At 45.0% G+C, this 14,011-nt stretch overlaps 1 protein-coding gene across 1 annotated transcript in view; it reads left to right on the top strand.

Moving 5' to 3' along the window:
- Positions 1-424: 424 nt before the first annotated feature.
- The window catches only part of LOC118300880 (B-cell scaffold protein with ankyrin repeats-like), a 16,066-nt gene continuing 2,479 nt past the window's right edge, over positions 425-14,011 (top strand). Inside the window, exons 1-10 of the mRNA XM_047337591.1 lie at positions 425-445; positions 1,203-1,677; positions 3,410-3,546; positions 3,642-3,780; positions 3,882-4,024; positions 5,072-5,186; positions 5,845-6,041; positions 10,959-11,016; positions 11,267-11,482; positions 13,227-13,289. Coding sequence (XP_047193547.1) covers positions 425-445; positions 1,203-1,677; positions 3,410-3,546; positions 3,642-3,780; positions 3,882-4,024; positions 5,072-5,186; positions 5,845-6,041; positions 10,959-11,016; positions 11,267-11,482; positions 13,227-13,289 — 1,564 coding nt within the window. The remainder of the gene's footprint in view (positions 446-1,202; positions 1,678-3,409; positions 3,547-3,641; positions 3,781-3,881; positions 4,025-5,071; positions 5,187-5,844; positions 6,042-10,958; positions 11,017-11,266; positions 11,483-13,226; positions 13,290-14,011) is intronic.

Consider the following 14,011-nt stretch of genomic DNA (forward strand, 5'->3'; position numbering starts at 1 on the left):
GTGATCAGGTTTTAGTCTTTCCATTCACCTGTTGTCTGCTTAACAATGACCTTTACGCTTTTTTTCCCTCTTTTATTTACTTGCTGTTTTTTGTTTGCTTATTTGCTTACACATAGAGCCAAGTATGTCTTCACATCATAAAATACTAAGCGTGGCTATGAGAGTAATAGTGTGGGAGTTTTGATTGATTCTTTTTTGATGTGCTTTTTCTGGCTCTGTTTCGGTTTTGGTTTAGACATCTTCCACTGCAGCTTTGGCAGTTTTTAACTCCATACAAATACGTGAGGAAAATATTGAAAAAGTTTTCCTCTCAAAATTACTTTTTCAAACTGGAAATCGTTATTATACACAGCAACACATGGTGACCTTTTTTCATCTGACTGCGCCGCCCTCTTCGATGCATAAACATTAGCTAAACACCAGCATGTTTTATGACTACACCTTGGTAATTCCCCAATTTTTTGCACCAGGTTTGGTGGTTTCGGTTCCAGTGATATACTGACAGCAAACTAAACTTGGGGAAAAAAACTGTTGGTAGTCCAAACCACAAGGTTTTAAAAATGTAATTTAATTCCACTGACCAAATCATTTGGCACTGCAGCTTTTTTTGAGTTACATAATGCCACATCCAGGCTTGTGCCTTGTCACCAGGGCAGTCGACAGGCGTTCCGTTCTATTATAACATCCCTTTGTTCTTTCTGATGAAGCAGGAAACGCTCTTATCTGAGATCCTACAGACAAGAGCAGCGCTGTTTTTCACATTAATGTGAAGTAGGACCTGCAGGCACGCAGCACTACAGCCATGAGCTGCACAGGTAAGCTTTCAGACAGCTTCAATCATTCAGTAGTCCATTGCTTTAATCCTGTATATGAAAACATTTTATAGTTAATGTTGGTCCAATATATCTTGGATCTATATCTAAAAGTGTTAACATTTAATTTCATGTTTTGATTTTTGTATTTGATGTAGTTAAATATCTCTGTATTGCCATCACATTTTATTTTATTTCAATGATAAAGCCACATCATTTCCCTGCATCCTAGACATTCAGTATTTTACACCTTATTATGCTGCACTGACAGTGAGGCACGTTTTTACACTACTAGGGTGACAAAAAGGTCTGGAAACTCCTTTTTACTATAAATACATGTTTGCAGCCGAAAATGTTTAAATGCAATAGGAATGTGATGTTTTCCCATAGAATACTAAAAACTGCAATCACAGCACTGCATTGTGGACGCTTTGCACATTTTTGAACGGAATATGCCTTTTTCTTGTAGCCAAGGATGTGTTAATCATCTATCAGACAGAGGCAGAGCAATGGGCAACCTACCTGAAGTCAGCCTTCGCTGGTCCCATCCCAGAGGCCGGGATCTGCTGCTACGACATCGCCACCGTGTCCAGCCGACGGGACGACTTCCCCGGGCTGGACCGGTACAACTGCAAACTCCTCATCCTCTCCAAGGGCATGCTGGAGGGGTTTTGCCAGGGGTGGCGCTTCTTCCTGGCCCGCGTGTTGAGTCCTGCAGCTCATGTGGTGGTGCTGCTGTGCGGGGTGGAGAGTGTGACCCCGCTGCTCGAGCTGGTGCCCCTGAGCGCTGACGAGTACCTGCAGATCTCCAGTGAACAAGATGTACACGAGTACCTGTCCACTGTGATTAACATTGTCGGAAAAGGTATGGCCCCCATCTTTGACATGTTTTTCATTTTTACTTTTCTGAGGACACCTGGTCATATAGTTTAATTTGAGCTCCATGTGACATCTATTCAGACTGATATGATTTTGTACTGGTCTACAACAGACAGGAAGGTAAAAGTGAAAAAAAAATCCTCTCGAGCATTATTCCATCTGTAATTAAATTGAAAAATAAATAAATAAACCTTTTTTTTAAAACTGGGGACCTCCTAGGATGCATACAAAAACCCTTAGAGGTCTCCGACCTTATTTCCGGAACCAGTGAAGTATGAAATTCCATACTTACTAATCTTGCACTAACATTCAATAGGTTTAAAATGAGAAGCGTCCTAGGCACATAGACTGAAACAGCACAACACTGTTTACAATATAATAGCAATTATAAGAAAATATATTTTTAAATATGGAATTGTGGATTTAAAGTCAAGCAAACAAAGTCGTCATAGACTTAAATCCCTGCGTAGAAAATCCAGAACACAATTAGCAGTGGTGAAGCATAACCCTACATCTTCACATGGCCTCGCTGTTCATCTGCCGTAAATGTGAGGGGGGGGAAAAAAAAGCTCATTATTTTTGAGAATGCCTGGGCAGCATCTTGGAAACCTGTTTACAGACTCTCTCTTTGTCTTTGCCTGAGAATTGAAGATTGACATCCAACAGTTGTTGTTTTTAGCACCAGCTGCCATTACATATTTGGTAGAGCTGTGTATCTCTGGCATGCCCTCATCTTCCCAGCCAATTTATTCCCTGCCTCCCTCCCTGCTTTTCCTAAATGTGCTAATGTATGACACCGTACATAAAGCGGAGGAGGGGGACTTGTATTTAAACAGGAGCGTGTGTACAAGGAGGAACACCTGATGCAAATCGCCAGTCTTTCCTCTTCGGGCCACCGCGGCCATGCAAATTCGAGTGCACTCTGCATCTTTTCATTGCACTGATGCGGCGAAGTGGTTGAGGCCATGATCCCACAAACAGTAATATTCTAACCCAGAAGTGCCTTTGTGTTCATACAAAAGCGATGGTGCTTTTTGTGAGCACACGCAGCAGACATGGAGGCGTTTGATGAGTTAGAGTTTACAGGCCAGGAATAAGAACTAAATCAACACTGGAGCCACTGCTGGTGTAAATGAAAATCACAAGAGCTGTTACATTTTCTATTTGAATCACTCAAAATACCATGAATAACAACAGATACCACAGAGTTTTTAATTTCATGTATTTTATCTAAATTCACTCGTAAACAACAGAGTCTAAAGTCTGTATCACCATGCCATCGGCTCCGAGGCTTCACGGGTACTGCGTTGTTTTGAGCTAAAACATCATATACCTTTGTCACCACGTTACTTTAGTGTTTCCATGCCAATATTTGCTAATTAGCACTAAACACGAATGAGAATTTAAAGTATTTGAACCATGACAATTTTGACACGCTGATGGAAAGTTAAGGGGATGCACTTCATCCTGAGAGGGACCTGAATGGTCAGTACCACATTTCATAGAAGACCCACACTCCTCTGGGGACCATGAATGTCTGGAGAAAAAATTCATGACCATGCGTCTGATGGTCGTGGCCCAACATTGCCCAGCACTAAAGCCAATGTCGCTAGCGAGACAAAAAATGCCCCGAGCTAGTGTTCGCTGGCCAAAACCCATTTCTTAGACATCGCTGGTGCATAATTCAGTGCTCATGTTCAGCGTCTCCTCTTTTATAGGTGTGTCAGCCACAGCAGCAAATGTCAACCCGCTGACATGTAAACTGTCTGGATCAGAGCAAAAGGGCGAACGACTGCAGTCAGCGGGAGTGCACGGCGACGGATGCAGACTTGTTCCTGCCAGAGTTCCCTGCGGGGTGAGGCACTCCTCTAGTCGCAGGCCGTTTCGTTCTCTCATGAAGCACCGCTCCCATTGGCTACACTGCAGTGCACTGTGCTCTCTCTTTGGCAGGCCTCTACCGAGGTGTTCATTCTTTTGAAAGATGAGGCACCCGGCGGCGACACCGAGGTGGAGTTTAAGGGTGAAAACCAGATGCGGAGAGCGGAGCCTGTCCACTGGAATGACCGAACCCTGTGCGTCAATGCACCAGGTGAGCGAGGCCATGAATGCATGTTAGGAGAAACACAAATCAGGGAAGACAAGAAAAAATAACCCTACCCGTTCACAGTTTCGGTATGTTTCCTATTGCAGATTTTCCAGCAGGGAACGTAAGAGTGACCGTGTACAGTAATGGCGTGCCGCTGAGCAAGGCACAGCTGCAGTACTACAGTAGCATGGAGGAAGTCGCCTGCCTTCTGTCGAGGGTCGCGGACCCCGTCGATTTCATGTGTCAGGTAGAGCTATTAAAGGGCTGTTTCACTCTGTTTCTACTTTATGGTTGTTGTACCTTGTGTGTGTTCTAAGATTAAAGAATAGATCCACTATTTTGGGATAAAGGGTCAGAGGTTATCCGTCACAGGGCATTCAACAGCTCAACCTGTGGAAACAGTTCTATGATACCATAATTATGTCATCGGGGATATATTTCGGTTTTGGAGACTAATTACTGTTTTTCTAACAGAAAGTCAGAACTACAAATCAAGGTCATGACATCATAAAGATCGTGCACACTAACAACGAAGGGAGGGTCTAAAAAAAGGGTTTGTATGTCCTGAGCACTTCCCTCGAAGACGAGTGAACAGAACGTCGTGTGTAAAACTGCTCGAGTGATCCTTTAGTGAATCTGTCCCAGGGAGAAGTTTGCCTTCTTGTAGATGTCGGGACCGAGCAAACATGGGGACACAAGCTTTCCAAAAACAGAAAAAAAACATGTACGTAGATGTAATGTTTCGACACGTTACTTTAGGTGATGGAGATTTAAAAAATGAGTCCGTGAACATACCATCAACTTTAAACTGTTTACAAATCTATTAAAATAAGGGTCATCTGTACATGACTCCTCTGAGGCACCTGTGTGTTATGGAACAGACCCATTCTAATGTAACTCAGTTATAGGAGTTAGTCAGTTGCACTGCGTATAATCGATCCACTTCTCACCATCAGTCGAGAAGCAGAAGATTGTGTACTGCCTCCTTTCTGCAAGTGGAGAGACATTTCCGTCGTGGACACTTGATTAGGTCTCTTTTGCTGAAGAGGCCACATGAGCAACGCTAAGAGAAGAATTTGCCAGTAGAATTTCAAACTGAGAGTCTGGACTTGCCAGACAGGAGTCTGGTGTGCATGTGGTTTTATTCAACCTGGCCTTTTTTCTATTGTGACTCTATACGCCACATAATACTTCCACTATTTGCAGGAGCTGCTTTCATTAAATTCAAATCTCAGTTAGTAATTTGCCTGTTGGCTATTTCAAAACCTGGTCTCCCCGTCTCACTGGTTTTCAGGCTCTGCAGCTGTCCTCTGTGGACGCGTTGGATGAAGAGCTGTCCTCCATGCTGCTGGAGGGAATGCCCACTGGAGGCTTTCCTGCACTGCCGTGTGTGCACACACCCGAAAGAGGTACAGCTGCACTCTGAACTCTACACGGACGGATCACCCTTAAAGGACATGTTAAGGACACGTGAAGCAGAGATGCCACCTCACACCGGTTTATCTCTAATATCCCTATATCTTTATCTCAAATTAGTTAAACTGTTTCTTTACACCCTTAAACACGAGGAAATGGTGCCTTGTTTCAATTTTAACATTAAATCCACACACATTTTTCCTTCTGACCCTGCGTCTGTGCAGCAGTGTGGACTGAGCCTCCGGTTCACAGTTCCTGTTGCACGGTGCACATTATTATTCACCAGCAAAAATAAATAAATGTCTTCTATTATTTCTTTGCTCATTATGTGGGAGATTGATGGATTCATCAGCTACTGAAATTGATCCTTAACTCTGCTAAAAAGGGCACAGGGAAATCTATTTCCATGAGAAACGGGTCAATAAGTGCCTGCGAGCTGTCTTTCTTCGGCTCTCCTGGATGTGTTCGATTGCTCACATTTGACAGGCTCAGCTTCAAATTATCACCTGGAAAGGAAGTAATATAAGTGATGAAATCTTTGCCCGTCGAAGGGATATTACCCGTACAACTACGCAGCTGCTCATTCACGGGCCTTACTGGACTTTATTGGTACGTATCAGTTCTGAAAATCCCTTTTTCCTGCCCAATCAGAGAGCCGCAATGCAGACGTGCCATCGCTCCTCCACTTCGCTGCCCAGCATGGATTCAAGAGTGTGTCCAGCCTGCTCCTGCAGTGTCCAGGCGTCGAGCGAGCGCTGCACACGGCCAATCGGCGCGGTCAGACTCCCGCGGAGATTGCCAAGATTCACGGCCATAAGGAGCTTCACGTCTTATTGGAGGAAAAACTGGTAAACGCTCTTTGCAGATCTCCCCCATCTCTGTGTTTTTTTAAACAATCCATCTTCTTTTTGACAGTTGACTGTTAATTTTCACTTTCCACCAATTGACATTCATCCCTGCCACATGCCAGATAATATTGTTTTAGCATTATTGATCCTCCATGCAATGAAGACATTTCACAAAAGCTGACAGCTTCTCATGTTCAGTGATTTGAGAAAGCCAATTAAAACCACCCAGTGACATTATCAGTCTACATAGAGCTGGCTGGACGTAATATCGGCTCGATGGAATCCTTAGTTTTTCAGTTAGCTGCCGACGGCCGAGGAAAACACCACGACACACCTGTGCTCTTGAGGTTTCGCAAGCCAGAGGATGTGGTGTACAGCGACTCGGGAACGCTCCATTCTAACACCAACAAAGCATCGGCACTATGAGCGAGTGGTGCTTTATCAATAATGAACAGAATGGAGAGGATACAAGGTGGAAAGCAGGGAGGGGGGGAACCCAGCTCCCTCCTAACCGGTGTCTTCACATCCAGCTCGTGGCTCAGCTGGTGCACAGATGATAACCCTCCCTCCTCTCACCCCGAGCAGGGTTGGCCTGCGAGGTTCCTAATGGAACACCCCCACAGAGAGCAGAAAGGCTGTGTTTGTTCATGCATGCCCAATGGCTCACAGTGCAGGTCGTCTGCATACATTCAGGCAATTAATGCAGCCACTAATGTTGAGATTTTCCTGCGTAACGGCTGCCATGTTCTAATAGGTAACACGGAGGGCCACTTCCCGCGCAACCTTCCATTTCACTGTGTGGATACTGTAACATGAGAGCGGGCGTGTTTGCCACTCACTCGCTAATGAGTGGCAATCCAAATTTAATAGATCCCGAGCATGCATGCACATCCCTTTATCTGATAAACCTGGAGGACACTGGCATCCTAATTTTCTCTCCGATGCTAATTTCATCAGGCGGTGAGCACATTATCATTAAAATAAAGACAGGATGCACCAAGTGGTACAGCAGCACATTGTTTCTGCTGTGTTCGGCAAAGACTCAATCAAATGTTGCACATGCATCTGCATATCCAGATGGTCCCTTATTCATTCATGTAAAACTGAAATAATTATTGTACCTCTAATCGCGCTTGTATGTATTTTATGAATAACTTGGACAGGGCAACAAAGGCAAGTTAAGTAAAGATCATAACTACAAATGTTTGCTCTGTCGCTACATTGTTAAATACAATTACACATCTGTACCTCGCAAATATTTGAAAAATATACTTTGGCTACAGCTGGAAATCTAACAGATAGACAAGAGAGTGGTATTGACCTTCTCGTCTAACCGTCACATTTTTAAGCTCATTGTGTATTTGGTATCTCATTCTGGATATTACTACTACATATACCTGTCAAAAGGGAGTGGAGAAAGTAAAAGTACCCCTGAAATGTCATGAAGTAGAAGTACAACATATCGTATAAAAGAAATCATAATTGTACTTTAGCACAGAATTTGAGACAATGTACTCGGTTACTTGCCAACACCGGACAAGCGCTCTGAAAAGAAATGCTGATATAGAATTTTTTTTTAAATGTAACTTTTCACGACAAAATTCTTTTCACCTCCAATGAGGCTGAAAATTCAAAACCTCCACAAACAAAACCCAAACTATATAGCTAGATACAGCTATAGTTAAGTAACCAAGTACGTTTTTATTATTATGATCATAATTAAGTAAAATCCTTCAAAATTTGTTCCAGCTTTTGAACTCCTTCTATCAGTTTGTGATGGACAACAGCATGATCCTCATTCATTCCAATGAGAAGCTCCGTAACGCCGACAACGTCTGACTTCCTGCGATGCCTCGGTGCAACCTATAGAGAATTCCCTCTCGAGGGAAATCCAGACTCTCCCAACAGCTGCTGCAAATGTATTTATCCTCCTAGCAACACTGCTAATTGCGAGTGACTGCAGATGGAGCCAGGTTTGATCCGACAGCTCCAGTGAGTCAAAGTGAAGTCGGCTGAGCTGACGGGGAGCAGCCGAGTCAAACAGAGGTCTCCCCCCAGGGACGCCAACAAGCCAATAGAACGTCACTAACATAAAAGACGGATTCCACACGCACCAACAATTGCAGGTTCTCTTGGAGGGTAATTAAAGTTCCTATGAAAAGTTGAAAACGACTGTGCCTGTGTGAGAGGAAGTGCGTCCTGGTCCTTTTTTTCCTGCAAGGCAGGTTCATCAACTTATCTGCAGTGCTTCCCCCTCCTCCAATTAATCAGCCCACGATGCATCAGTGATTTGGGCGTCAGGGTAGCAGCGCTCTGTCAATAAAGCCCTGGATGGATCGGTCCCTCGCCTCAGACACGGGCTGAATCACTCACAGGGCCTGCGTCAGATCCACCGGTCGGCCCTGGCACCGCACTTCTTTGTTAATTAGCTGTGAACTGCTCCGGAGGGGGAAGCTGAATTATTCAGGGGGAACATAACTAGAATACAGACACAGAAAATGCTCTGCTTTTATCCACCATGTTTATGTCTTCGGACGGCAATGTTGTGCTTGTTCATAGTAATTACGAGCACAAACACACATTGTACTCATTTCATATTCTAATGCTGGGTCACTTGGCATTGAGGCGGACTCTGCTGTGCTCCTACCGAGATTTCACCGTGCGCTCTCCAGTGGAAAGCCGAGCTGGCTAAATACAAATTAGCGGGCAACTGTAAAGGCTCACGAGAGACTACAAAGAGCTGTTTGTGCGGCGCGCCGCTGAGTTTGTGTGCAGTGTGCTCCTAGTCGAATGTACAGGGCGCCAATCTAGTTGGCACCCTGTACCCTCCAGACTAGGGACCTATTGATTCCCCCGACCGTGTGTGTCTGATGCGTAAATAGCCAATCATTATCAGTTAACTCCAAAAGATTTGTTTATCATTTGTCAGGCACACGCGGGATGACGCTTCCTGCCGGGAGCGGGAGATCTTTGGTTCAGCATGCCACCGCGTTAACGTACCTGTCACTATAGCAACATTGTGACATTATACCTGCTGCATATCATCATGTGAGCATTTCCACTGTGAGCTGACACTGACACAGCCGCACACATCGCGACTGCAGACTCCTAAGTGTGGTTGTAAGAGCCTACTGTAACACATGCTCGGCGTTAAAGGAAAACTACGAAGATAACACTTTGCAGAGTAAATGTGGCTTTAAGTGTGAACATACTTCTTTGCCTGCTGAGATGACCACTTCTTATTTTCCCGAGCGCCAGAAGAAAGAGGCAAGTTGGACAGCCGTTGACTCAGTCGGCCATGCATCAAACGCTCCTTATCCTACACTTGAGATTTGTCCTCCCTCTAAAAAAAGAGTTTTTTGACATCGCGCCGGCTGCTTCGTCTGAAGCGTTGCTGCTCGGATTGCAGCGGGGGAAACTGAATTTGTCTGGAATGCCCGGGGCTCCTGCAGCTGCAGACATCTGTGAAAAGGATTTAGCATTTTGCAGCGAGTAAATAAATAGCCCCCCCCGTATCCAGAAGCTACCTCACAATGACACACTGTGCCGAAGCACCGCAACCGCCTATTTGAATTCAATGCTCAAGCTGCGGTGGTAATTAACCCATCCTTTCTACCTGTTGGGCCTGTTATGAAACTCCACTGCTCGGTAATGCATTCACGGCAGCCTGTAAGTAATTTACAGTTGGCTATTCGGAACGGTGCAATATTGTAATTGAGTCATGAGTGGTTGTGTTGCTTGGAAACTGCACACAGAGCGTGGCAGGTTATTATGGAGGATATTTTGATCAACGTGAGCTCTGTCTCATGCTGTATATCCTGCAAAGACTTATCATCCTTGACTGGGATGTCTCTCATTGAATTCAGCACATATCCTCTTGGTTCTGTTGAGGACTAGATGATGCAATCCCTCAAATCTCATCCAAAAGCATTATCATCTGTATTATGACAGAATCTAATGTCATCTGCGAGGAAATAAACAATACAGATTAACAGCTGTAGTCATACATTATCAAATAAATACAGCTTACTTAATAAAAAAATCTACAATCAATCAGTCAATTTTTTATTTTCGTGTTTTCCTAAACATGTAGCTTTTTGACTGTAAGTAATGATGCAACGCTTCATTTCATCAAATCTCTATTAGTAGTGGAAATATGTCAGTAAATGAATATCTGTATCTCTTTCTAAATATGGATGCAGTCTAAATATCAAGCCACGGGTCTTGAATCACTCACTAAATGATATGTTTGGACTGAGAGGGGAAGATTTTCTGATTCCATAATTACCCTGATCATACCCCGTCTGTCCCTCAGCATGCTATTAGCAAACGGGCCCGACTTGGCAGCAGCTTCGCTGTCACAGGGAAAAACTGCATTCTTTTATCCGGCGGGCAGGGTTACAGCACACCTCTCTCATTCCTGTTGTAACCCTGACATTGCATCTCCACATGCAAAGTCCTACGAGATGTGGTGAGAAACCTCAATTAATAACCGGGACATCTGTCACATCCGACAGGCAGACACTGACTAACGCGTTGAAGCGCGGCGCGGAGGCAGATATCAGCCTGTGGTGCGACGCAGCTTACAGTAGAGAGTGGTTGTAGTCCCCTCCGCTTCAATCTTCCATTTTTATGCCTCGGAAAAAGGAGAAAATAAGCAAAGGAGCCAACACAAAGGATGTAGTGAGCAAACCAAGGACAGAGACACATTCTTACCTAAATTATGAGTCTGCATTGTATCAAGATCTGAATACTGGGACACACACAAAGAGAATCCACTGTTACATGGCCAACTCCCAGCTTCGGCAGAACAGATTCAACATTGCTGTCCTCGAATTGCTCGCTCGCATCTGTTGAGCCGTTTCTGTGTCATTTGAATGAGGCTTAAAACAACGCGTTGACGCTCTGTTGTTGCAGAACATCTTCAGCCCGGGCGAAGACAGCGGCGACGTGTACGAAGTGATGGGCCCCGCAGGTGAGTGAAGGGCTGATGGGAGATGGGAAGGAGGCCAAACGAAAGCCGGATGGAATAATGGAATTGGTTTTTCCAGCAGTACCATTACGCTGGGTTGCTGTTCATTTCCGACCGCTGAATATTTTCCACGTGCTGATGGAGGCGCCGTGTGCAGCTTTGCTTCCGAGTGGCTGCGAAATAACAGTCGCACAAAAACTGCATGCAAGAATTTCCTCATGACATTCAAGCAGTAAACACTATTGTGCATTAGGGAATCCTTCCACCGCCGCCGTACAGAGAGTGCAGCGAGCAGAGGATGAAGGGGAGGAGGTGGAGGAACTCTACGGTCCGCTGGAGATGAGTGAGGAATACGAAACCATCCTAAACTCGACAAAGACGCCGGTTATTGCCAATCGCCCACCAGCGCCCAAACCTCGGCCAGAGGGCACCCAGGTGAAGAAGGGCAGAACCCTCTACATCAGAAAAGGTAGCTTATGACCTGTTCTTTTATCCCCCCCCCCCCCCCCCCCCCCCCCAAATTATAGATGTGATAGAGCTCATGTGGAGCAAAAACAACACTGACTTAATGCACAGCATGTGAAGGGGAGTCTGGGAGATCATGTGGGAGAGAGGAAGTGCCTGGAATGTGCATTCCCGTCGTCAGTGGAGTGCTGCTGGATTTAGTGGAGAGGTTTCTAGTTTTCTTTTTTGCAGCGCAGTTTTGTTTTGATATCATAAACCACAAGAACATAGTCGCTCCCCGCTGCAAAAGAAACAACAGCGAGGACAGAGAAGGAGCCATTTGCCTGCATCACGAGCCCGACAGGCCCTAACTGTTCAATTTCAGCAGTGTGAATATTTCATGAAGATGAAACATCCAAAAGTGACTGGTATTATTAAGGCTTATAAATCATTAAAACGGCTGTGACTTCTCCGTTTCATCGTGCAAATGCAAACATGAACACATTAATTGCTATTCCCATTGACGATATCCTACCCATCCCTCACTTTGCGTCGCATGTGAATTCAAAGCACACACAGCATTGCTGTTGTGCAAAAGCGGCCCCATTATGCAGCTTTTTATCAAGCTTGTTTGCATCCCGGGAGCCAGCTCTCTTCCCAATGGGCCTTGCAAAGAAAGAGAGAAATTGAATGCACCACTGAACTCCCTGCATCCCAACCATCCCCTCAGTCGCAGAGAGGGAACCACCAGGCTGCCATCTGCAACCAATCTTGGCCCGACCAAGGCCAAGTCAGCCAAAATAAGTCATTACACGTGTTTTCCATCGTCCTTGTCCCCAGAGCGCACGAGAGAACGGAGAGGGATTTTGAGGTTTCCATCTATTGAGACAGTGGAGCTTCGAACCGCACAAGGATCACATTCTGCTCCTCACTCCCACTGCCGCAGTGAAAGATGGGAGAGGAGAGACGAGGCTCGCTGGAGGATTAGGCGCGGAGCCAGTTATTAGAGAAAAACACTGCACAAGTGGAAATAATGAGGAGTTTTCCTTTGTTAGCGGCGATGACACTGAAATGTGAATGAACCTCAACCCTATAGGGAGGAATGACCTGGCATGTAAATGACTCGGGCAGCAGTGCACCCACTCTATGGCCAGGTCAAATAAAAGCTACAGTAGAGTCACGGGACGCGTCCACTCACTAATTCATTCGTGTGTTATGAGCAGGGCAAGAAGAGAGGAGCCTGTGTTTGAACATGAAGTGGAAAAGAGAGATGCTGTCATGGAGGAAGGAGTCAGAGGCAGGATTATCTTGCAGGGTGTGGATGGTGAATTTTAATCCAGCCTTGGTCACACTGCCTCCGACAGCCGAAACAGTGCAGCCTTTCATTCTGAGCGCTCACTACCAAACCGAGAGCATCACTCGGAGCGTCTGAGCTGATCCAGAGCTCTTTTCTCTGAGAGAAACACAAGATTTTATTTTTCCTTGTTGTGCTGCATGGCATCACATTTCACGTCACAGATGTTCAGATTTAATTATATCTATATATTCTGGATGAATAGAAACAGGGTTTTTTTCCTGAAATCTACGCACCGTTAATGCTTTTAGATTTAGAGTATGGCTCCATCTTGTGGAGAAACGGTTGAAGTACAGGAGCACAGACGCTGTAGCATCCACTCTGTTTTACTTGACGTGTTTTTACTGAGGGTAAAGTCAAGAAAATTGTCAAAAGTCTATAATATGGTGCATTATGGTGCATTATGTGTTCACAGTGTTCCAGAAGAAGAAGACACCACCGGCCAACGCTGATCTATATTCACTTCCCACCATACAAGGTACGTGTGAGCTGATATCACGACATTTAGTCTCTACAGAGGATATAAAGACACCATGACCCTTCCCTGTGCACACCCATGTGTTTCAAACTCCACAACCTCCGGTTTCCGTTATACATTTCTATATTAAGAGTCAGATCAAACATGCCATTTTTGCTCCAAGATGATCCAAGCGGGGGAAAAAATATTGTCCACTGAAATAAATTTGTCAGCTCACAGTTGAAATTTTTTTCTCTCATTTCACCTAGATGTGACGTGCATATACGGTAATACTGCTCCTTCAGTACATGTGTGCAATGTAGTCTGCACTGACATCACCCCGTTGACATCACAAGATGTCCGACTTTTTAAATATTTCTTTGGCAGTCAGAGGGTTTTTCACTCTTGGCTCCAGTCTGGTTTTTCTCATTCTCCTGCGAAAAGATCGATGTGGTAATCCGTTCTGGAGCATGTGTCAAAAAATAACAAAATGCTGAGGTCAATTTTGGCCCCTGCCGTAAAGTCGCTGGCACTGTCTCCAAACATATGCTTGAATTTCCCCTTCCTGGACAGGAGTGAGGACCCCCCCCCCCCCCTCAAAACAGCCAAACTTAAACTGAGCAACGAGGCGACATGAAACCTATGATTTCCCGTTGATATTAACTGCTGGATGCTATCAGTTAATGGAGAAACTCTTAGATCATTTGTTTTGTTAGATTAACCATGGGGAGAGGAGTCCTCAC

This window comes from Scophthalmus maximus, chromosome 2 (genome assembly GCF_022379125.1).
Source record: "Scophthalmus maximus strain ysfricsl-2021 chromosome 2, ASM2237912v1, whole genome shotgun sequence".
NCBI classification, from domain to species: domain Eukaryota; kingdom Metazoa; phylum Chordata; class Actinopteri; order Pleuronectiformes; family Scophthalmidae; genus Scophthalmus; species Scophthalmus maximus.